Source organism: Anabrus simplex, chromosome 1 (genome assembly GCF_040414725.1).
Source record: "Anabrus simplex isolate iqAnaSimp1 chromosome 1, ASM4041472v1, whole genome shotgun sequence".
NCBI classification, from domain to species: Eukaryota; Metazoa; Arthropoda; class Insecta; order Orthoptera; family Tettigoniidae; genus Anabrus; species Anabrus simplex.
Window position 1 is genome coordinate 405,016,721 of NC_090265.1, and position 26,288 is coordinate 405,043,008.

Consider the following 26,288-nt stretch of genomic DNA (forward strand, 5'->3'; position numbering starts at 1 on the left):
CTGTTAATCGCACGATCCGCCATACATACAATCTCCCATTAATATTGCTTTTAATAAATTCAGTACAACACTGTACGGTTACAGTGGTTGTAGTTTCTGATAATCATAACTGAGTGCTTCAAAACAAGCCCAAGTTTCCTGTTTTAAGTTTATCCTCGGCTGAGTAAGAGTTGCGTTAGGAAAATAATAAAACCGCTTGGAAGGGGGAGGGGGTTAAAATTTTGCAACTTGAATACCAGTATTGCACTAAGAATACACGTGGCTATACCATATAAAATTTAATTACCATCAGACAAGTAGTTTTCCATGTGCAGTATATATTCCTTCCTAGAGAAGAAGCCAAACACCCGGACAGTATTGAATACAACCACAAATAATAAATAATTAATGAACTTCAAAAACAAATTGTCTTATACACCCTAATGCAGAATTAAACAAGGAAAATATTGGTATAACTCACTAAGCAATAGGCCTAAACTAGAGTAGCCGTAATAAAAAATCCGACAGTAGTAGTGTAGACGTGCTGAGGTATAGTAATCGCCACGTAACGAAATACCCCAGAAAGTAAATATCGCCGCCCGATGCTCTTCTTTTCTCTTTTTTGTAATGGCTGATCACTGCTGCCAACCTGCCTGGTTACATATTAAAATCACCGGACATAACCAAACAAACTAACCTCAATGTAAACACCGATAATAAATGTTTCCCTACCCTAGTAAATGATAAAAGTTAAGATGAAATAAATCAAGATATTCATAATTAAGTCGGTTTCCACGCTCAATGAGAAATTTAGGAAATAAACACCCTTTCTCACTCAAATTAATGTTACATATATCTGTCTTTATTTTGATATGCAGTAGGCGTACTATAACCATATTCTTGAAATAGGGGCGTGTTAAACGATGCAATTTGTTTAATAAGTCTTTGCAGTGTGATTTTCGAAAGTCCAATGACTTCCCTTTCTTTTGCGCGAACATTTCCTTCTCTCTTCAATACCGGTAACCCGTAGCCTAAGGAGAGAGATTGGGCATATTTTCAGCCTGCAGGCTGGTTATATCTTCACGGTTATCAGGAAACATATAGGAATACTAATGTGCCAAGCTACGTGAACGGAAATTAGGTCAGCTTCAAGCTCACTGCAGAATTGAATATTAGTTCTACTATCTACTTCTATCGTTTTCACATACACCGAGGTGCCAGTATTTCGTCCCGCAAGAGTTCTTTATGTACCAGTAGATCTAGACATGAGGCTGGAGTATTTGAGCACTTTCAAATACCGCCGAACTCGAATCCGCCAACCTGAGCTAGTCATACATTCTCTCCTTCACTCGCTTAAAATAATGTTAAACATTTCCTGCCTTTATTCTGATTCTGATGTATGCATTACTATAACTGCATTCTTAAAGAAAGGGGGGAGGGAATATAGATTGAATAATTCATTGCGATTTCTGCAAGTTCAAGGACTTACCACATAAGACATATGTCCTTCCTTTTAATAATAATGCTAACAGCTTTACATCTCACTAAGAACTTTTACGGTTTTCGGCATTTGGCATTTTAAACATATTTTCAGCTTACAAGTTGGTGTATCTCAAGCTTTCAACATTACGGAAACCAATGTACAGGAGCACTATGAGTCAAACAACATTACCAGATTTTTACATATATATTGGCTTAAATCACATGAAGACAGGTTGTGATGCAAGAATTGGATAGGAAAGAGGGCTAGGATTTAAGATGTAAATAAGCGTACAGACACAGCACTAGCCTGAAATGAAAATGACGGGCAAAAAAAAACTTCAGACCTGCCAACTGTGGGGTTCGAATACATCACCATCTCCTGAAACCAAGCTAACAGCAATGTGATCAAACTGCACAGCCAGTTCACTCAGTTTCCTATGACGCGTAATAGGCCTACCACATGGGCGACCCACTTACCTGTATATGGATCTTCAATTCTTCAATTATACATGTATGCAAAAACATTATGCACCTTAGTAAGAGGTACTTCCCTAGTTGGTTCTCTGATTGGTGCACGTATAACAAATATGTTTGGGAAGAAATACTTTTATTTTATATTTATTTATATCATAAAGAAGTCATGTTGTCATAGCAAAACGAATATGCAACGAAGAAATGAATCCGAAGAGATAAGCATTATTTACTGCATTAAATATTAGTTTATTTACATGTTAAGCGATATGTAGTAGTAATAACAATAACAACAACAAACGTGTGCAATAAGGAAAAAGGAAATAAATACAAGTAAATATAAATATAATTTACAACATTTAGAGCCATTCCATGGTCACTGAATTACAAAGCAGGGGTATGAATAAACAAACATAATAAACATGAATACTAATATTTAAAAAGCAAAAAGCAAAGTCATCTCCGTACAAACCATGAAAGCCATTGGAAAGGGGGAAGGTGAAGGCTTCCACTATCCATGACGTTGGCACTTGGTGGGGTGGGGTGGAGTGGTTAGCTCAACACATGACCGCCTTTGCTCCCAATAGTTAACTGGTACTCATTTATCATACGCAAAACATTCCTTCCAAATTACGTTAAACCTCTGTCACTCATTATTATTATTATTATTATTAATAAATTGCAAATGGGAAATACCCCGGTGGCAACGGTCACTTACAGTAATGTGATAATAAAGTTAACATAATTACCCAACTACAACAAACAAACAAACAAACAAACAAACAAACAAACAAACAAACAAACAAACAAACAAACAACAAGAGTACAAGAAGCAGATATATGGAAGGAAAATATAACAAGAATTACTGCTAGTTTAATATTCTAAATCGAGCAACATCATATACAAATTCACACACAACTTAAGTATTTACAGTGCTTAACAATTTGGCTTACAATATTATAGGTTGACCTTACTACTAGCTTAACATTATAAGTGATAATAAAGTGAAGTTAAACCGTAATTACCCTACAACAACAACAACAACATTACAACAAGCAAGAAATACTACTAATTAAACTTTCTAAATCCAGTGTCATTATATACATATTCACACACAACTTAAGTATTTCCAGTACTTAACACTACAAATTACAATACTATAGATTGAACTTACTACTAGCTTAACACTACAAGTGATAATAAAGTTAAATCATACTACCCAACAACTACAACAACTCAAGTACAAAAAGGAATTCCATGGAAAAAAATATTACAAGAAATACTACTAGTCATTCTAAATCCAGCATCATGTACAGTTTCATACACAATTTAATTATTTCCAATACTTGCTACTATGGCTTACAAAACTATAGATTGAGCTTACTACTAGCTTAACGTTACAAGTGATGATAAAATAAAGTTAAAAACATTGTTAATTAACCAAGAACAACAACAATTACAAAAACATGAGTACAGCAAGCACTTCCCTGGAAAGAGAAAACCACAAGAAAAAGCCTCCCAGTTTCACAATCGAAACCAAGCAGAAAATCACAAATTCAGTGCCCGTAATTTACAACTTTTACTTTTCATTTTACACAAATGGTCTTCTTAAATGACTTGATACCAGAAGGGAATCTATCAAAGACTGCCGCAGGTAATTTATTCCAATCCCTTATGGTCCTGTTGACGAAGGAAAACTTGCCCACATCCGTATGCTGGTTTCTGGCCCTAATTTTATGCTTATGATAATTTCTCGATAAGTATGAGGGAGGTTAGATAGATAGATAGATAAAGAATGGGTGAACCCTGCCTTCGCAGGGCTCCACACGTAGGTCTGTGAAGACCCTTTGTGTCCCTTAAACGGGTTTGCCTAGTCCAGACCTAGTGCTCCTATAAAGGATACCAGTGCCCGGATGTTGGCATTCCTGATGTCTTCCAGGCTCACGAAATGTGAGCCAAGGTATCGATGTCTAGTGCTTGCAAGAGCCTCACACTGACATAACACATGCGCGGAGGTCTCCTCCTCCCTACCGCATCTTCTACACATCGGATCCTGACTGATTTTCATGATGTGTAGGTGTCTCTGTAAAGTATTGTGGCCTGTCAACAGTCCAACTACCATTCGCATTCTGGTCCTATTCAAATTTATCAGGACCTTTTTATAACTTTGGCTAGGCCCTTTGATAAGTTCACGTGCCTGCCTTGCTATAGTTAACCTCTTCCAAATGTCTAAGTGAGACTGGTTTGTCCACTGGGATATTACCAGTTTCACGCTTCGGAGTGACACTCCCAGGAAGGGCTCTGGTCCTATAAAAGGACCTTTTGAGCCTTGTTTCGCTAGTTTGTCAGCTTCTTCATTTCCACTGATACCTGTGTGCCCAGGGACCCGTAATAGGGTAACTGAGCTAAATTCACACAGCTGATCTAACATCCTTTGGCATTCCCATACCATTTTTGATGTTGTTTTAACTGCACATAGTGCTTTTAACGCTTCCTGGCTATCGCTGCAAATAGTGATACAATGAGGGAGGTTATAACCTATTCCTAATACAACTCCAAGCAGCCCTTCCCGTATAGCTCTTATAAAGACCACACAGGCGAGCTCTAGTTCTTCTAGATTCAAGACTTTCCCAATTAATGGTATTCCTTCTATTCCCAGTTACGAAACGCATCGCTCTTCTTTGAACTTTCTCTAGGGAATTTATTAAACCAACATGCAGATCCATATTCGAGAATGGGTCTTACAACGTATTTATAAGGTTTATTTAAACCTACTAGGGTGGTGAGCACATAAATAAGAATTCAATGAAAGTATTTTCCTTCTGGACCTTCATGCCAGACAGATTTTTTTTAAACAAATTTTTTTTCACTATAATATGATTTATCTATAGAGCAAAACCGCTATGCAGTGTGCGTATCATAGCAATCGAGATGGAATTGGTAATGTACTATGTATCTGTAGAGCCTATATACGACTTTTTACAATTACTTCTAAAGTGAATTTCAGCTGTGTGACAACGCTGAAAAGACTATGAACTTAGAGATTGGCATTCCTGAAGAGGGTTTTCTACACTTTCCCATTTTCACACATTGATTCAAGAGTCTGTATTGACTTGTGACAAAACCACTGTATTCTTCCGAAAACCACTGATAGGGACAGGTTTGGTTGTGATCCACCGAAAACAAATTATAATGACCGGTTAGGTAGTGATCCATCGAAAACCACTGATTGTCGCAGGGTTAGGTTAGGTTTGACAGGATTTGTAATTGAGCGACTGTTGTCATTGAAAAAACTGTCGTGACGACTAAGGCAATAAACATAAAACTGAATCCATTGGTCTACAAAGTTTTCATTCAGTAGATACGCTAGGAACTGGCGAACCAGAACCGTACATACAAAGTTTACAGGAATCAACAAAACAGGATATTAATTCGTGGTACTCATTGTTCTTTAAAGAGAAGAAATATCCTGTCAACAATAGCTGCAGTGAACATGCTTTTTCACTATTATTGTCTGGCCCCATGGCTAAATGGTTAGCGTGCTGGCCTTTGGTCACAGGGTGTGGGTTTGATTCTCGACAGGGTGGGGAATTTGAACCACCGTTGGTTAATTTCTCTGGCACGGGGGCTGGGTGTATGTCGTCTTCATCAACATTTCACTATTATTGTGTAAAATAGAAACTTACTAGTTTTGACAAGTACAGTATGTTCAACAGCGACTCCTGAATGATGACGGGCAGGATGTCCAACCTCACTAATCTATGTTCCAGACTATTTCTACTTAAAAAATTGTATTTGTCCTTTAATGTGATTTTGCAATTTTTGCTGAATATTTATGTGGCTGAAATGAAGGTGGATAAGCTACATGGTCTCCTTTATATAGGAAGAATGTATCGTGGAAATTAACTCAATTTCGGTTTCATGTACATTACAGTTTCTCTAAGATATATTGATAGTAATTCAGTCATGTACGACGACGATGTATTTCATGGTAAAGACAGCTGCCTCTGTGGATCAGTGGTAGAGTGACGGCCTCCGAATCCCAATATAGCGGGTTCAAACCCGGCAGAGGTAGTCGGATTTTTGAAGGGCAGAAAAAAGTCCATTCGACACTTCATGTCGTACGATGTCGGCATGTAAAAGATCTCTGGTGACACATTTGGTGTTTACCCGACAAAATTCATTAAATCTCAGCCACAGACGCCCAAGAGAGTTTCGGTTTACTCGGTCTGCCATCTAGTGGGCCTAGAGTATAACGGAACGTCAAAATTGACGAGCAGACAGCCAGATGGCGTCAACTTGAAATGTCTGCACATGGTAGCTGAGGCCATACGATTATTATTATTATTATTATTATTATTATTATTATTATTATTATTATTATTATTGTTATTATGGTAAAGACGAATTACTTTACAATGCTATCTATCTTAATGGTAATGTACTATGTACCTCTACTAGTGTAGGCTACTGAGTGCTTGATTCGAAGCAGTGTATCGATTCATTCAGTGTCCGAGTGAATCGATTCACAGGAACGGCAAGCTCACGGCACACAAATCATGCACAATCACGGCTCAGTGAGCCACACGACACACACGGCTCCTTATAGGCACACTGGACACTGGCGGGGAGTCGAGCTTTCGCTGCAGCGAGCCACAGTGAATCATGGCACACTGAAAGAATCGTACGCAGTCATGGATCAGTGAGACACAACACACACATGGTTCATTATCGGTACACTGGACATTGGCGGGGAGCCGAACTTCCTCTGAAGCAATACATACAGAGTCATGGTACACTGAAAAAATCGTATGCTATAATGGACTCTCGAGCTCAGCTCATTTGAAAATAACACCTATTCGCATCCACTGTCCTCTTCTTACAGGGAGTTTTAAACAATACATGGATTTATTTGCAGTGTTAAAAAGATAGAACACAATTCCAAAGTACCTAGGTTGTAAGTAGGTAGTCAATTAGGTTATTCTAATTACTGTATTAGTTTAATCAATCAGTATCTTTATAACTAGTTGACGTTCGACAATTACTTAAACTCAGCTCTCTAGCCTCCACACCTGGCTGAGTGGCTCAAACGGTCGAGGCGCTGGCCTTCTGAACCCAACTTGGCAGGGCCGAGCTCAGTGCGGTGGTATTTGAAGGTGCTCAGCCTCATGTCAGTAGATTTACTGACACATAAAAGAGCTCCTGCAGGACTAAATTCCAGCACCTCGACGTCTCAAAAAAAAACAACTAAAAGTTGATAGTGGGACATAAAGCCAATAACATTATTATTTAGCCTACCCTATGACTATGAGTCATGCTCATGACCACTCGAAATTGTCTGTTTTATATTTGGAAGAACCACTCGGTATTCTCTTAGTTTGTATGTCGCATCATTGCACAATACTTCAATAATCGAATCACGAGGTTACCGATGTACGTGGACAGTGAGTATGTAAGTAGACTGATGCAATAGATTAAATAAATGATGTTTAATCAGAAAACCAGTGGGCTACTGTACATCTCCTGTAGCCTATACAAAATATGACGATTTTAAAAAAGCCTCTGCTGATAGAAAAAGACATTTTCAAAGATGACCGAGTTAGCTGGCCGTGCGTTTAGGGTCGCGTAGCTATGAGCTTGCATTTGGGGAATGGTGGGTTCAAATCCTACCGTCAGCAGCCGTTAAAATGGTTTTCGGTGGTTTCCCATTTTCACACCAGACACATGCTTGTGCTGTACCTTAATTAAGACCACGGCCGCTTCCTTCCCACTTCTAGCCCTTTCCTATCTCTTCTATCCTCTTTGTCGCCATAAGACCTATCTGTGTTGGTGCGACGTAAAGCAAATTGATTTATATTTAATATGTGGGCTACTTATTGTGGACACAGGTATTTTTATATGTAATTCTCTATATATATATACAGTATACGTGAGTTGTGACTTTCAGAGAACTGTGGAAAACCATTAGATAGCGTATAAAATTTAAGTTATGTCAGTATTTTAACAGGCGTACAATGTTTACATCGTGTATTGGTGACAGAGTGCTGTCTCCCTCTCTCTCTCCCCCCCTTGCCCGCTCCTCATCACATTGCGCCACAGCAGTTCTAGATAATTCCACTCCGATTGGACACTGATCCCCACCTGCACATCTATACCGCCCTGTAACTTGTAGATACACAATTCCCACAATTTTGAAATGTAACTTCGTTATATCAGAAAGGACGGGGCAATCAGAAATGTATTATTTCCCAGCAAAGTTATAACATTCTTAATCTCATGGAATGGCTCTTACAATGGTACAGCTAACTCCTCGGCTTCTCTTCTTTCTTCTTCTTCTTCATCTTCATCTTCTTCATCTTCCTCCTCCGATTCACTGCTTCCATGATGAATGACTAGTTCCTCCACTTCAGGAAGACCTCTCACCTCATTATTGTAGAACTCGACAATCTTCTTCTCAGTGTGTTTTACTTCATTTCTCCACATCTCTGCTGTCACCTATAAGATATATTGAAGTATCACAACCTGACAAGTATATTATAAACTCCACTTGCATATATCCAATAAATAACATTTCTACTTGGCCTACCTGATCAAGAGATTCTTTCCACACAGCTGTAGCTCTGTCCAATCCGTGACCAGGTCTTGAAGCCACTGTTTTGTTATAATACTGTTTTGCCACAGACCATACAAATTCGATGGCATTGAAAAATGAGTGGTATGGAGGAAGTCGTAAGACAGTATGGCCTTCACTGTGCAGCATCTCGTCAACAATGTACCTGGTTTTAAAGAAACAGAGAAATATTGTTATGCATACATGAAATTCAAATACACGAGTGTAAACAACATTATCTAAACTTATGTTTACGTGCTTCTGTACCTCTTTAAGTGACTTCGATTCATATTACACAACCTTTGCAGCTCATCTTTTGTGGCATTTTCTGGTGGAGAAACTCCATTCTGCCTTAACCATGACTGTAAATTAAAGGAAAAATAAAAATTAATTTCTGTAACATCATTAAACATCATTCAGTAGAAGGAAATATTCAATTAAGTATAATTACCACTAATTGATCCTTCCTCCATTTCGTTGTTGGTTGATGCTCAACAAGCTTACAGTGATATGGTGCATTATCCATTACAATAACACAGGGTCCTATATTTCTTAATCCTACGATTAATTGCGTCTTCACCCACATCTGAAATTTCTCGCTGTTCATAGCACCATGGTAATCCTGATTTCTCTTCAAGTTTGTAGCAAATATCAAATCAGCACCTGTAAGAATTTTAAGTTTTAGTATGAAGTTATTTGTTCTAAAAAAAGTATAGGCCTATTAATAAAAAATGTGATTTCTGTTGAATGATACAAAAAGCTGTCTGATTTTAAGTAAAACCAACTACTGTGTAGCAAAGTCACCTGATGATGAAGTCAATTAATTACTACTTACACTACTTTATCGTAACATCTCTCATGAATGTATCTCCATTAGTAGGCCTATATCTGGATTAGAAGTCCACGATCACTTGCATAAAAGATATAAGTATAAACACCCATTTCAATACCTTAGAACAAATGTAATTGCTGCGAACACTGAACCTATATCAGGCAGTAAGAAATAAGAAGCTTGGAAGGTGTTCAACAGTCAGGTATCAAGCACTGATTCAGGTGGAGATTGTCGAATGCAGAATAAACATAATAAATAGGCCTACAATACAAGTAATTTACTGATACAAATATCCAGTAATATTATATGAAAATACACTGAGTAAGTTTTGATTGAAATACCTCTCTAAGGTTAATCATTGGCCTAAAGTGAATACCTGCAAGTCTTTTTAATAACAGTGGAGAAGTCAAAATCAAAAACCACGTACACAGCTCAATGAGCGGTAAGTTATAATGCCACTTCCGACCTAGTGCCAGTCAATTTCAATCAATCAGTCACCACTGATCTGCACTTAGGACAGAAGATGTAGTTTCAGGGATAGGCCTAGTATTTTCTTCAATAATTGCAAAGAATTTGGAAATTTATTGAACATCTCCCTTGGTAAATTATTCCAATCCCTAACTCCCTTCTTAAAAAAAAAACAAATATTTGCCCCACTTTTCATCAACTTTATCACTGTACTGTGATCTTACCTACTTTTAAAATACCGCTGAAACGTATTCGTCTACCAATGTCATTCCACACCACCTATCCACCGACAGCTCGGAATATACCACTTAGTCCAGCAACTTGTCTCCTTTCACCCAAGTCTTCCCAGCCCAAACCCGACAAAATTTTTGTAACGCTACTCTTTTGTCAGAAATCACCCACAACAAATCGTGCTTCTGTCTTTTGAACTTTTCCAATTCTCAAACCAAGTAATCCCAGTGAGGGTCTCATACACAGGAACTGTACTTAAGTTGGGGTCTTATCAGAGACTTATGTGCCCGCCCCCCCTGCATCCGTACTACAAACCCTAAATACCCTCATAACTATGTAAAGAAAGATCACCTCACTACAATAAAATGAAGTAAAATAAAGTAAGAACATACCAGGTACAAAGCCATCCTTCGTTCCAGCATGAACAATAACCAGTCTTCCTCCCTCAGACACAGGTCGACGAATTACTCCTTGAACATCATGTCCAGATTTGTGTGGTTTATTCCAGGAGTATGTGGGTGACCCTGAAAGACAAATGCACAATTGAAACCAAAGACACCTGATGAAGATAAATTATTCCAAGATTTTTTAAATATAAAATGTAATATATAACATATATATTCACCATTCATAAAAATCCAAGTCTCATCCAAGAAAACAACAGGTTTTGGTTTCTCACTGTCCTTATTACGCATGTATTCCCTCAGAAAACAGGATCTCTTAAAACAAATGTCTTCATTTTCTCTAACATACGCATAGGGATCACCTTTACTCCACACAAACCCCATGGCCTTCAAAATTCTTCTTAATGATGTTTCGGAGCCCTTGTACAAATAAGTGTCATAATTTGCTTTCATGTGGTCGAAAACCTTTCTTACAGTTACGACTTCTCCTGTGGGAAGAAAAAAGAGAGTTACAAGGGACTCAAAAGAGCTGTATGACAATACATGCACAAAACATTTCTGGGAGCTTATCTCACCTGCGTGCCAATTTCTATAAATAATGTTGCAATAGATTCCTTATGAAGTCACCTTACCTTTATGTAATTTATCATAAATAAACCTTGCTATCGCTTCCTTAGAAAAACTGTCTATGCCGGTCACTGGATGTTCACGCTTTCGGCGTTTACCTGGTGTAGAAAATTCAACTCCCTTCTTGAAATTTCCTATTACTTTTCGGACTAAACCGAAACTACACTGTAAGAATACACACACAGAAATATATTACATACACATATACCGTAAGTCAACATGAATACACAAAGGTTAAGTCTACGAACCGTATCGAAGTCGACACAAGACATGGTACCGGTATAGGCCTAGGCCTACATGATCAGGTTAGGTTAGGTTAGGTTCAGAATGAAATACTGCTCCTTTTCAACTGATTGTCATTATGCCAGAAACTTATCATAGAAACAAGATAAAAACGAACACTTACCCCAGTTAATAATGAAACTCTTGCCATTAGCTTCGTATCACTACGACTGATACCTTCTTCGTCGTCTTCCTGTTTCAATTGCTCGTAGCAATGTACAAGCATTTCTTGACCTGAAGCTTGTAAAGGACGTAACCTTGGTTTCCTTTTCGGAGGAGTTTTTGCAGATTTTTCTTCCTTCTTAGACATCCCAATCGAATTCTGTTCGTATAAGTATGGGACGAAATAGGAACGTAATTAATAAAATGATGTGCTCATCATTTCACACAAACTATGTTATTAAATGCATTATCCGAACATGCCACAATTCTACTTACCTGGTATTAGCCAAATAGATTTACAATCCCACAGAAAAAGAAAATATGCTTTAAATATTCTCGCAAATGTATCGCTAGTGACTTTAGAGGCAATGCGGTGGCAACACACATTTCACGCTAGAACAGTGACTGAACGTTGCCAACGTGCCAGATTAACGGTAACAGTAAGACGTCGTATCGGCAAGTAGGGTCCCTAAACTGTATGGTTACCGACACTGAAAAAGACCCAACAGCAAGAAAAGTCACTATAAATCAATACCTTAATATTACAGGGGAGAAAGGGTAAGGTTGCACCCTTAGTGTACGTCCTTACACGGAGAGGACTATACATCCACTGCCCGAGGGCAAGTTGGCACACGACACCATGGGGCTAACAATCGGGGTCGCGTTGCCAAGAGTTCAGGACCAGGAAAATTTCAAGTCTAGCGTCATCATGTGGGATGTGGATCAGAGATGCCATTAGCTAGCCGACTGCAGAATGTGAAGACGGGTGATTGATAGTAGGATAAGCCATGTGACCGTGTTAAGTGATAAAAGGGTTTGCATCCCTTGGAGAGAGATCTGATTCTAGTAGCTAGTCTGATGTCTTATGCCTGATTCTGATTCTAGTAGCCTACATATAATTTCTAAGTCTTATAGGCCTATCTGATATCAAGAAGCATTCTAATTGTCTGAGCGTCTAAGCGTCGTGTATTCTACGAATTTGATGAGAAATTATATCTCTAAACTGTAAGCCTAAATGTGTCAAGCAATACTACTGGAAAGTCTTTCGTCGGTGTATTAAGTCACCAGCATTAATGTGGGTCGCCAGGACGGGTTCTTCCAGACTCGCTTACATAAGCGAAATAGCTGTTCGCGCATGATCAATGGACTAGCTCAGGGCCTCTCAAACACCCAAAATCTCACGCGTGCTAATTGAGACGCAGAGTTCTTGTGCACAGTGCATCGGTCCCATTCGGCTCGGCTCGGACCAACGCTTCGTCTCTGGGCTACTCGGCTAAGCTCGGCTCAACTCGGCTCGAATTTGGAGCGCTACGGAGTAAGTGAGGAAGAGGGAGACAGGCGTGGGGAAAGAGAGAGACAGCGCTATTGCTCCAAATCGAGGAGTGGGGGTCTGCACTCTGGTCAACCAAGCGAAGTCGTCTTTTGCACCGTGCACAGTGCATGCACCCAGCTGATAACAGCCGGTAGGACAGGGTCGGTCAACTGGCTGGCGTGTGATGTAAGAGAGACCGTGTGACGTCGGAGAGACCATGTGACGTAAGAGCGCAGAAGGTGGGGAGCCGCTGTCGTAGACTGGAGACGAAGAGACAGCCTCGCTTTGTAGTAAACACGTGAAGTGTCATACATGCTGGTGGCTACGGCTTTTATAGACATTTTTCACAAAAAGCCACACAAATCCTTATTTAAAAATTTATCTCTTAGTTCTCTATCACACTGTAAATCTAATAACTCTAATTGTAGTCCTAGATCAACGTTATCTGCAACAACTGAAAATGGCGTGGTTAAAAGTTGAATATAAGTTTCCAGACACTCCAAAGTGTTAAATCTAGGATCAAATTCCGAATAAAGTTTTTTTTTATGATTTTGACATACCTATTAATATCCTCAGCCGTATGGTGTTAATGGTACAGTACAGTACATAAGTATGGACGAACCGGGCACATCACGGTACGAGAAGCTATCTACGCCTCCGATCTTTTTATCTTTACGGGAAGATCTATATTTATTTGTTGAAAATGATAGGATTGCTACAGCTAAATGTTTAGTTTGTAGAAAAGAGCTACGGTATGTAAAAATATATAATTTACAACGCCACTACAGTTTGTACCACGCTGCAGATTATGATCAGTATCAAGTCGAGGAAAGGGTACGTGTAATTACAGAACTAAAAGGTAAATTAAATAACCATGTCGAGCATTCGATCAGTAATTCAGCAGTTCGACTGAGTTATAAAATTTCATATTTAATTGCAAAGAAACTTAAATCGTTCAGTGGTGGTGAATTCGTAAAGGAATGTTTGATTCTAGCAGGTGAGGAGTTTTGTCTAAATATCATTCATGAGTTCGAAGCTACCAGCTTGTCCGCGCACACAGTGTCGACAAAAATTCAAGACCTATCTGATGATGTCCACCTACAATTTTTAGAACTGACAAAAAGCTTCCAGGCATACTCTTTAGCAATTGACGAGGGCACAGATATTTCTGACACGGCCCAGCTAGCCGTTTTCATACGAGGGGTTGACAAAAACTTTACAATTTGGGAGGAAATACTGGATTTAGTGCCTATGAAGAATACCACGAAAGGCATCGACATTTTCAACTGCATTGTAAGTGTTGTTGAAAATTCTTCTTTGCCATGGAACAAACTAGTTTCAATAGCAACAGATGGTGCACCTTCTATGGTAGGGCGCAATTCTGGAGTAGTTGGGCTCATAATATTTCAAAAAAGGTTTCCCCGATTGCATACGTTTGCAGCGAGAATGTTGAATATTTTCGGTTCCACGTATGCCTGTGAACGAATCTTTTCTATTTTAAATCAACAAAACCAAAACATTGAAGCCAGTTGTCAGATCACGATTTGAAGTGTGCTCTTAAACTTAGCGTTTCCTCAAACATTAACTCCAAATATTGCAAAACTAGTAAACGAAACAAGACTACAAAGATCAAAGAAACCCACGAGTGCCAACTGAGTATCGATATCATGAGATAACACGTATGTTTTGAGTTTACAGATTACTCTCTGTACTATTTGCGTTGTAAAACCGTGCCGTTTGTTATTATTAGCACTATTTTTACAGTGGGTGATTGTAAAACACAGCAATTTTGTGTTCAATATCAGTTCCGAAGATTCATCGGAAAAAGCTAGTTTAGTTTGTATATGTAGAACTTTTTTTTTTTTTTTTTTGCTACTTGCTTTACGTCGCACCGACACAGATAGGTCTTATGGCGACGATGGGATGGGAAAGGCCTCGGAGTTGGAAGGAAGCGGCCGTGGCCTTAATTAAGGTACAGACCCAGCATTTGCCTGGTGTGAAAATGGGAAACCACGGAAAACCATTTTCAGGGCTGTCGACAGTGGGGCTCGAACTCACGATCTCCCGGATGCAAGCTCACAGCCGCGCGCCTCTACGCGCACGGCCAACTCGCCCGGTATATGTAGAAATAAAGTTGCTTTATAACTTATATGTTAATTCATAACAAAGTTACGTTACAATAAATCATGTGGAGAGAAATATGTACTACACATACCGCGTTGTACTACCTGCAGCCCTTGGGCCTCCCTCTACGAATGAAGTTGCGCCCTCGCCCCTCTAGCCTTCACTTCTGTTACAGTATTAAGTACTTCGTTTCGCTGCCCGAGCAGAGTGTGTTACGTGTTACCTGACATCACACGTACACGCAGTTGGCTGACCCTGCGGTAGGAAGTCCAAGCAGCGTTCCAATTTAAGGTAACGTTAATCTGTGCAGATTAACTACACTTCAAGAAGATGAGAAACCTCCGTAGTGGTGGTGGTGATTATTTTAAGAGGAAGTACAACTTGGCAACCATCCTCTATATAACACTAATCAGAGGAAAAATAGAAGGGATCCGACACTTCGAAAAATGAAGATATCGGCCAAAGGAAGACAAGGGCCACGAAGGGCATAAAAATGAAAGACTCCCTAGCCCTCGCAAACCTAATAGCGTCGGGGTCGGAAAAGAACAAGAGTTGACCAAGGGAGGTCGGATAGGATAGGTGAAAGTGAGGAGCCTGGCACAAGTAAGTGGAAGCAATGCCAGGACTCAGCTAAGGGCCCCGTGGTCGTCAACCCACGCTCCAAAGTTCAGAGCCCCTGGGGCCCCTTTTAGTCGCCTTTTACGACAGGCAGGGGATACCGTGGGTGTTATTCTACCGCCCCCACCCACAGGGGGAAAACCTCCGTAGGAGTTGTATTTAGCGTAAATGTCAATAGCTTCCTTTATTTTCGATTTCATAGTCACTTAAATTGTAATTGCGTTCCAACAGCAAATCTCACAATCTCTTATTTACAATTAAAGAATAGAATTTTGTTTGTTGTCCAATGCAGTAATTTAATTATTTCATCAAGTTAAGTCCAAGTAAACCCATTTTCATAGTGGGAATCAAACCACCATATCCTTTTCCGAAACCTCTATCATGTTGTCAAGTAATTTATTACCCCACATCTTCGAGAATTATAACAGTCATGCTCTATCTAATTGTTACTTTTATTAGTAACTGGCGCCCATTAACTATTAAAATACTTGTATACCTGTTTTTTAAGGTGTAATAATCAATTTTATAACTGTAATAATGAAAGCATAGTCTATGATAAATAAGAATTATAAGTTAGCTTGTCATGTGGACAATACAGAGTATCGCACAATAGTATGGCATATCGTAGGATAAAACCAAAGTGTGAAGTGTCCATTTTTGAACGTCGCAAGTATTTTCCTCCTTATGAGTTTGCTAACTTTTATCATTACTGGTTTCGTCTACACATTTTTCTCAGCAATATACAAAGCAACAATTTGTCACAATCCTCACTCGTCGACATATTTGCTTCACGACTGGTGCAAACCTCGTTATTAGTGTGGCTAACATTCGCCCCATTGGTGGCTGTCATGCACGACTGCAGTGACCAGTGGCCCCGTGGTGCGTTGGTCACTGGTAGTGGCCTCGTGTTAATCAGCTTTAAGTTTCATCGATTAACTAATTAACTAATAACATCATTTGCTATGCAATTAGGATTTGTTTTTACAATTGGCTTTACGTCGCACCGACACAGATAGGTCTTACGACGACGAAAGTAGGGCTCTCTAAAGACTAGGTATGCTCGCCCGCCATTATGGTTCATTCCTGCAGTACGTTGGTAAGGCAGTTGACCGCCCCAGCCTTGTATATCCCTCTTTCTTACTCTTCTCCGCGCTAGAAAATAATGGTAAACTAGCATACTATAAAAATACTCATTCTCAGTATTACTCAAACAGTTACTCAACATAAATATTAGTATATTTCTTATATTATTGCGAAATTTTTTACTCGAGATTGTGATTGTAAAAGCAAGGTCGTTGATAATTTGCCTTTCAACAAACAAACTAGGCATGTACTCTCACTGGAGAAATATTAGAAAAAATAGCTTACTAATAAATCTGTTTATTATTATTATTATTATTATTATTATTATTATTATTATTATTAATATTATTGATAAGTAGAATAGATTATTCGTAAGCTATGCGCCGCAGTACCGTCAAATGAAATGAGGGACACCGTGGTATTGATATAGGCTACTGTCATTCTTAAATCGTGAAATTTGACGTGGTAATCGGTCAGTGTCGAATATATATAAATTGTGATAGAATATTTTGGTACCATATGATCTCAGTCGGTATTTCATACTTGTGTGAAACTGATTCAGCGCTATTTTCAGTGTTGTCGAAATAATAAGAAAAATAACGCTGAAATGTAATGTACGAAGACGAACACACCCAAGTAACTGGGAGTCTTTATTTCTTTCTTCTAAAATTTAGTCCCTTTCCTTATTTACCAGTATTAAAAAATACATTATCAAAAGAAACTTAATTTTTGGTAAGTGTTATGAATCTCATCATCTTAAGCAGTTGTGATGAACAGAGGATTTTATTTTATTCAACCGAACATTCATGAAACACATGTTATGTTATTATAAATTATATTCAGGAAGAAAATAGGAATAGAGTAACTACTAACAATTTTCTTCATTTAAATTACTGAAAGTTGGAGAACATTTACTGGTATATTTATCACTCAAAATGTTCTCCATTACAAGTCCCTATAGAAGACCTCACAGTTACAAATTAATTTCATAACTTCACAATTTTGTTTCTTTAGACCACCACATTTAAAAAAAATACGAGTGATTCAGAACTTGAGTCAGAAAGCTCATAGTTTAAAACCTGTCTGCATATAGGCCTAACAGATCTTGGTTTTCAATAATTCCATTATTGTTGTACTAGGTAAAATGAAATGGCGTATGGCTTTTAGTGCCGGGAGTGTCCGAGGACATGTTCGGCTCGCCAGGTGCAGGTCTTTTGATTTGACGCTCGTAGGCGACCTGCGCGTCATGATGAGGATGAAATTATGATGAAGACGGCACACACACCCAGTCCCCGTGCCAGCGGAATTAACCAATGATGGTTAAAATTCCCGATCCTAGCGGGAATCGAACCCGGGACCCCTGTGACCAAAGGCCAGCACGCTAACCATTTAGCCATGGAGCCGGACGTTGTACTAGGTACCACCAGTGTTAAACAAAATTATTTCTGTCATATTAAGTTTTGACAAATATTGTAACTGTGGTGTTTGGATGTTGAACTCCTGTTGCCGGACTTTGGGGGCAGAACTGACCAGTGAATGATCGATGTTACTGAGTTAAGGGGTGTAGTAATGTCAGTTGGAGCTAGATGCTGGATTAAGTCAGTAGTTGAAGTAGAAGGTGTAGCAGAGGGAGTGGAGGCATAATGCAGATCAGAAGGGAACCTAAACAACCTGTATCCTGAAGTAGAGACATTACTACAATTAGGTGCAGAACAACCCACCATTATGTAATAAATATCCACACAAAAATATAGCACTATTCTGTGCACGCAAGCGGTGATTAAAACAATATATTCGAAGTGAGCGCTCGTAGGAGAAACTAGAGTTTGATCACATAGCCCATTGCGCATGTATGAACCAAAATGGCGGCTAAGCATACCCATCTTATAGAGCCTTAGACGAAAGGATAGGAAAGGCCTAGGAGTGGGAAGGAAGCGGTCATGGCCTTAATTAAGGTACAGTCCCGACATTTGCCTGGTGTAAAAATTGGAAACCACGGAAAACCATCTTCAGGGCTGCCGACAGTGGGATTCGAACCCCTTATCTCCCGGATGCAAGCTCACAGCCGCGTGACCCTAACCGCACGGCCAATTCGCCCGGTCGGAGGAAAAAAAGGACAGTCGTATGACATGGAGACTGATAACATCACAGACAGTCACAATATGCCTGCAAGACGTGCGAGTTGAGAGGTCTGACAATTGGTCTTCATTGATGCATTTGAAGAAAAATTAAAAACGATCTATTTTAACTGTTTTATTATCTACCTAACCATCTCAAATGAAATGCCATTCTATATTAGTCCATGAATATGTAACGCTTCATACTCTTTGATGCATTGTTTGTTGCGGTAATAATAATGGCCCTGTTAACGTATCGCAGGAAACGGTCCAGTATCCAATGGGTAAAAAATCGATTGAATGCCCAATCATCAAACATGAATTAATTCGCCATCATCTAAATTCTGTTTACACATAAACGATGGACTTCATATGAATTTTGGTTTGGTTGATTAAATTATTCCCCGATGATGGCGTCTATTACTTTTGGTATGTCACGAAATCTTTTGTTTAGAAGAATACGCTTCCTACTGGTTAGGCATGCTAGTGAAGATGCAGCAGAAGCAAGTGCAGGAGAAGGGAAGAAAGGACTGGTTGTTGGACTTTACACCGATCCTGAGACTAAGGAGGGCAAACTTACCGGTGTTGGCCAGAAAATTAACGCTATGATAGGTAATAAGATGGACGATTTACTCAAAGAAGGCAAAGGGCTAAGATTAGGAAAAGCAACGCTATTTGAAAACCTAGATGGTGAGTTTAATACAGTAGCCGTGGTTGGTCTCGGACCTGAAGGCGTAGGTTATAATGAATTAGAAAATCTAGACGAAAATAAAGAAAACACCCGAATTGCCTCTGGAGCAGGGGTTCGAAGGCTACAAACACAAGGAGTGGAACATGTATACGTCGAGAAACTTGGCTGTCCAGAAGCTGCTGCGGAAGGTGCTGCATTGGCTTCCTGGAGATATCAGGAGAACAAAAACAAGGAACATCAGGAACCAATACCAACTCTTCATGTATATAGTGCTGAAGACAAGGATAGTTGGCAAAGAGGAATTTTCAAGGCAGAGGCTCAAAATCTTGCGAGACGTCTGAGTGATACCCCAGCAAATTTGATGACTCCTGCTATATTCGCCCAGAATGCGGTGGACGCTCTCTGTCCATGTGGCGTTACTGTTGAGATCAGGAATAGGGACTGGATAGAAAGCAAAAGAATGCATGCTTTACTGGCTGTGGCAAGAGGTTCATGTGAGCCCCCCGTGTTTTTAGAACTTGGTTACTGCGGTGGACCGCAAGAGGAAAAACCTATAGTACTCGTCGGGAAAGGTATTACGTTTGATTCCGGTGGCTTGTGTCTCAAGCCTTGTAAAGGCATGGACGAGTTTCGCGCAGATATGGCAGGTGCAGCTGTGATTGTAGCAGTCATGAGAGCCGCAGCTGCCCTTAGTCTTCCACTCAATATTCAAGGTGTTCTTCCACTTTGTGAAAACTTATCCAGTGGTATGTCCATGCGACCAGGTGACGTAGTGGCGACTATGAACGGCAAGACCATCCGGATCGATAACACTGACAACGAGGGCAGACTCATGTTGGCAGATGCAATGATTTACGCTCAAGGAACCTTCAAACCCAAGTTACTTATTGACGTTGCCACTCTCACAGGTTAGACCAAAGTTTCCACTTTAAATGCTACTTGGCTCATTTTACTCTGTATATTATCATGGGGTCTCTGGTTGAGTCAACATTGCGATAACTTAATAGTCCTGCCATTCCCCTCTGTCTTTCTTGCCTCACCTCTCTGTGCCTTTCTTGGTCCTTACCTACGCCTATACATCCTAAAATCTAATAACTTTTGCTGTTTTCAGGGATTAAAACGGCCTGTTGCTATTCCTTGATGTATGCAGTACGGTCACTTATCATTGCATCTATAGCTTGGCGCAGACCAGAGCAAAATGTAGCTTCTATTGAAGTCTCAGTCTCATTTATGAGTGATGCTGAGAAATGACATTCACATTCCCCTGCCTGTCGAACGGGCTCTAGGGGCTCTTAACTTGGGATCGTCAGTTGGAGACCACGAGTCCGTTTTGATCTTTCCTATTTTTCAAAGCTCCACTCAAGCTTATTCTTCTGCTTTTGTCATTCCACGCCAACTCACCACTACCATATAATCGAGCCTCTCGTCTCCATACTTCCAAGTCTTCCCAGTCCAAAGTTTGCAACATTTTCATAACACAACTCCTTTGTCGGAAATCACCAAGAACAAATCGTGCTGCTTCCCTTTGAATTTTTTTCCAGTTCTTGTATCAAGTAGTTCTGGTGAGGGTCCCATATATACTGGAGCCAAACTCTAACTACGGTCTTTCCAGAGACTTACACGCCCTTTCCTTTACATCCTTTTACAACCACTAATACTCTCATAACCATGTGAAGAGATCTCCAATCAATCAATACTGATCTCCATTTAGGGCAGTCGCCCAGGTGGCAGATTCCCTATCTGTTGTTCTCCTAGCCTTTTCTTAAATGATTTCAAAGAAATTGGAAATTTATTAAACATCTCCTTTGGTAAGTTATTCCAATCCCTAACTCCTTTTCCTATAAATTAATATTTGCCCTAATTTGTCCTCTTGAATTCCAACTTTATCTTCATATTGTGATCTTTCCTACTGACTCTGACTCGGGACTGGGTGTTTATTTGTCCCAATATACACCTCCTTATATACTGTACACGCAACACACCACTACTCTACTAACCACTACATAAAAACACATTCCTCCACATAGAGTTGGTGTCAGGAAGGCTATCCCGCCTGCAAAAATGGCTGAATCTATCCAGTTTGCATCTGGAACCTTTTCAGGGTGTGATAAAACCAGTAGTAGTAGTAAATGATGTTGATGATGATGATGATGATGACACACGCATCTCCCTATACAAAATCCACCCCTTGTACTTTGCTTCGCTCAACAAGTATACTGAAGAGGGGTCAATAATTCAACATATAACATGAATTTACCATAACTTTTCCCAGCATTCATCATAATATTGAATTGGCACCCACTATCCGAGAGCTTTACCAAGCATTACCTAAAATTTAAATGACTTAATATGTAGAATTATCTTTTGTTTTAAAAGTGTAATTTAATATGAATATAGTTGAAGTGCTGTAGTAGAAATACTATTGCATCTTCATGTACTACCAGTTTGCTTACTTCTTGGTTCTATAGCTCTCTGAGAGCCTTGGTCTGCTTTGAGATAATGGCCCATACTTTCTCTGTTTGATGCTCTTCTTCTGCAACCCTGCATTTTCATATCCACTGACCAAGTGGCTATGTGGTTTGGATCATGTAGTTGTCAGCTTGCATTCAGGAGATACTGGGTTCGAACCCCACTGTTAGCAGCCCTGAAGATGTTTTTCATGGTTTTCCCATTTTCATACCAGGCAATTGCTGGGGCTGTACCATAATTAGAGTTACTGTCACTTCCTTCCCATTAAAAAAGAAGAAAAAATACCCTTCACACCCTTCATCCACATGTCTTGTTCTTTCTACTGTTCTCCGTCCTATGGATTTACCAATCAGTACCAAGCAACAAAGACGCTACAACAGCGGGTTGTTATTGAATTTTTTTTTTTGGAGAGAGTGGAAATCAAGGTTTCTCTGTAACCTTTCTTAACAACGTCGTTAATATGATTACCCCAATGAAGATCATTCCTTATATTAACACCTAGGTAGGCCTACTCACGATGTTCCCCATGAGGCACTATCACGCCATCAACACAATAATTAAAACTGAAAGGACTTTTCCTCCTGGTGAAACTTACAGCTTGACTTCTGATCCCATTTTCTTTCATACCATTGTCTGCCGTCCATCTCACAACATTACATCTTTGTTTAAGTCCCCCTGCAGTGGCTCACAATCCTGCAACTCATTTACTACTCTATGCAGTATACCATCATCCGCAAATATCCTTATCTGTGATTGCAGTTCTTTACTCATATCATTTATACATAAGAATACATAAAGGTTCAATAATACTGTCCTGCGGTATCCCCCTCAAGCATATTCTTCTACTTATGTCATTCCACGCCGATTCTGCACTGACAACTCAAAACATACCACGTAATCGAACCTCTCGTCTCCTTACTCTCACGTCTTCCTAGCCCAAAGTTTGCATAGATACTATGGTATTTTCTTGAATTTGTTACAGGGGAAATGCGGTCAGCGATTGGGTGCGCAGCTTCAGGCGTCTTCACTAACAGTCACGATATGTGGAAGAAACTGAACAAGGCAGGCTCGGTCACTGGCGACCGCGTGTGGCGGTTCCCTCTGTGGGACCACTTTAGAGGAAAAATTACTTCAATTGAATCAGCAGACCTCACAAACGTGGGCGAAGGGCCCGGCGCGGGACCCTGCAGAGCTGCAGCTTTCCTGCGAGAGTTTGTCACGTGTGTAGATTGGATCCACATGGACATCGCAAGCGCGGGTATGCTCTCATTCGAAAAGTGCTTCGCATACATGACTCCGGGCCGGATGACGGGCCGACCCACGCGGACTCTGGTGCATTTCCTCTACCTGCTCGCATGTACCAAATCAGACAAATAACGTGGGCATTGACATTCATCGTTCGATAACATAAGTTTTGAAATTTTTTACGAGTGTTGCGCGTAATCTGTAATTACGTTTTGTACGTGTGAAATTGTATGACAGTGTTCAAGGACTATGTATAGTGCATATCCTCTATTTACTCAAAAGTCTGTGATATTTTGTATTTCTTTCATTTGTAGGATCTTGATATGGTAATTATACTTTTAGGATATTCATATCATGTTGGTTCATTAATTCGTCGCTTTGAAGCTTGGAAATACAGTAAAACGTGGTCAAAGCGGAACTTGAATAAAGCGGAAATTTGTCCAATATGGAATATTTTTTCGGTCCCGGCGAAGCTTATTGCGTTATAATGTTCTTACTTTTGTATAATGCGGAGTGTCCTCAACGCGGAAACGGTAACGAAAAATGAAAGAATTCTTTAAAATTTACATGTGCAATGCGGAAAATATTAGGAACTGATGTAGCCCTACGCACATTTCTGGTGCTGATATGATCAATGTTATTGTGTGGACAAATTGACGGACGTGTTTGGAGAGAGTGATAATGCAGATGATGGAACGAATGAAATGCGTGAAAACGCATCGGCAATATCCATCTTGGGTCAAGCAAGAACTTACGACACACCACATTTTAGAATCAGCTACAGCCCTTCTAGCAATGAGAAAGGCCGAGAATGAGGAGAAGATGGAAGAATGAGGAGACGAGCGAAAAGATGAAGATCAAAACAAGATTCGAACCGACGAACAGGCCCACAGTGATTTTGTGACGTAAAGCAATTTGTCATTACATCTAAACTCTTCCACTCTTCTTGAACTAATGTACCTAGTTGAGGACTGCATTCAGAAAGACACGACTAAAGAGAAGAGGAAAGAAGTTTATTTGTTTGATCTGTGGAAGAAAGCTTAATGTTGTGAATTACTGCATAGAGCTTACTATAGTATACTATTTCAGAACACTGTATATAAGCCTCTTTCACACGGAGCCACCATGGCCGCGCTTCCACGTCTTTGCAATATTTTCTCTGGCCATCAAATACGCCACCAGCCATGAGCCAGTCATGAAATGGAGGTGGAAGAAGCAGCACTTGCTATTTTCTATACATCAGGTTACGTAAACGCTGAAAACTGAGAATAGAAGATTTTGGGTTCACCCACTTTTGAAGGATCGTTCAACAAAAGGCATATTTTGTACTCTGTATATTGATCTTAGATAGAATCCAGTCAAAATTTTCACCTTCCTACGAATGAGCATTTCATCTTTGATGAGCTATTGCAGTGTTGAAAAGATCAACTGACCGGCGTGGACACAAATATGAGAGATAGTACAGCTCCAGAGGAAAAAACTCCTGGTGACACTGAGGTAAGAAGAATTTGCACATTTTAGATTTATTTTAATGATAGTTCTATTTATTAAATAAAATTACATATAAAAATTAGTTATTATATTTTCACAAGCATATTTTTTCACAGTTCTTTTTACTCTTTAAAAATATTGTCAATCTCAGACTCAAAGCTTGAGTGAGGAGAAGTGGCTGACTCTTGCGAAAGTTCTTGTGTTGTGCGCTGAACAGGCCGTAGATTGGTCAAACTGTAATCCTGTTTTTGTGGTTCATATTGACGCTGCTGGCTGAATTGATGCGGCTGGTATTGCAAATGATCTTGAGTTGTGTGCTGAACAGGCCGTAGACTTTAATCCTGTTTTTGTGGTTCATATTGACGCTGCTGGCTGAATTGATGTGACTGGTGTAGGTTAAAGTTGAAAGACGGGTCCCTTTCCGAAGGACTGTCAGTCACTTACATAATTTGCATGCGAACACCAAAACGCAAGTGTTCTGGAATTCTTTTCATTGGTTTCAGCAGTGATAACAGAAATAACCGATCATCGTCTTCTTCTCTTGACTGTTCTCGTTCATCTGTAGCACCTTCACCAAGTGTTCGAACTCGGGAAATATATTATCTACTTTCTTTCGTTTCCCTCCCCTCTCTTGCACACTTGGTGCTGCAGAACTCGTAGAGAGCTGTTCACCGTCAGGAGAGCTTTCTTCAGAAGCTCCTTCCTCCATGTTATTAGACGTACTTTTCCTCTTCATGACTTTCTGCAGGAAGGACAGCTGATGATAAAATACATATGGAGATTTTCTTGGAACACCTGCCCCACTTTTCATCTCTGATACTCGTTGCCGCTCCCTGGAGTAGCAGTCTCTGAGAGATTTCCATTTTCTCTGTAACATTTTTCCTGAAGTATAGAAAATGACCCTTGTTTAGAGTGTGTTTGAATATTGTTATATAACATTACATACGAGGTATACAATGAACGTAATGGCGGTTTTTGCAGGTTTTTGTTTACTTTTTACAGATATCTTGCTAGTGGCTGCTCAATGACTGACTTGCACTTCGACTTCCGGCTGGGGAAATCTACAATAAGCAAGATTATAAAGTTAGTTTTCCAAGAAATATGGAGAACAATGAAAAGTGTCTGTTAGCCTTACTGTGTGCATCAAAATGGAAGTCTATATCAGATGGGCTTAGAAGTAAAGCAAACTACCCAAACTGTGTTGGCGCCTTGGACGGCAAGCATGTAAGAGTAATTAAACCTCAGCGTAGTGGTTCTGTGTTCTACAATTATAAACACTTCTTTTCTATTATGTTACTGGCAATGTGTGATTCCAACTATTTGCTTACTTTTGTCGATATTGGTGCATACGGCAAAGAAAGTGGCATCTGTTTTCAAGAGTAGTGGTTTATGTGATGTGATAAAAGGCAATACGTTGGAATTGCCAGAAGCAACGCCTATAAATGAACTTGATGACATTTTACCATAAGTTATGTAATTGTGGCAGATGAGGCGTTTCCCCTTCCAGATCATGTGATGCATCCTTTTGGGAAGAGTTCTTTGACAATTAAGGGAAACGTTTACAATTTCCGCCACTCTCGTGCTCGTAG

The 26,288-nt window shown here is 39.7% G+C and overlaps 1 protein-coding gene across 1 annotated transcript; it reads left to right on the plus strand.

Moving 5' to 3' along the window:
* The first annotated feature begins 19,213 nt into the window (after positions 1 to 19,213).
* Positions 19,214 to 23,340, plus strand: LOC136870769 (cytosol aminopeptidase-like). The gene is made up of 2 exons (XM_067144940.2): positions 19,214 to 20,402; positions 22,946 to 23,340. The coding sequence occupies exons 1-2, from the start codon at positions 19,214 to 19,216 to the stop codon at positions 23,338 to 23,340; spliced, it is 1,584 nt and encodes a 527-aa protein (XP_067001041.1).
* Positions 23,341 to 26,288: the final 2,948 nt, after the last annotated feature.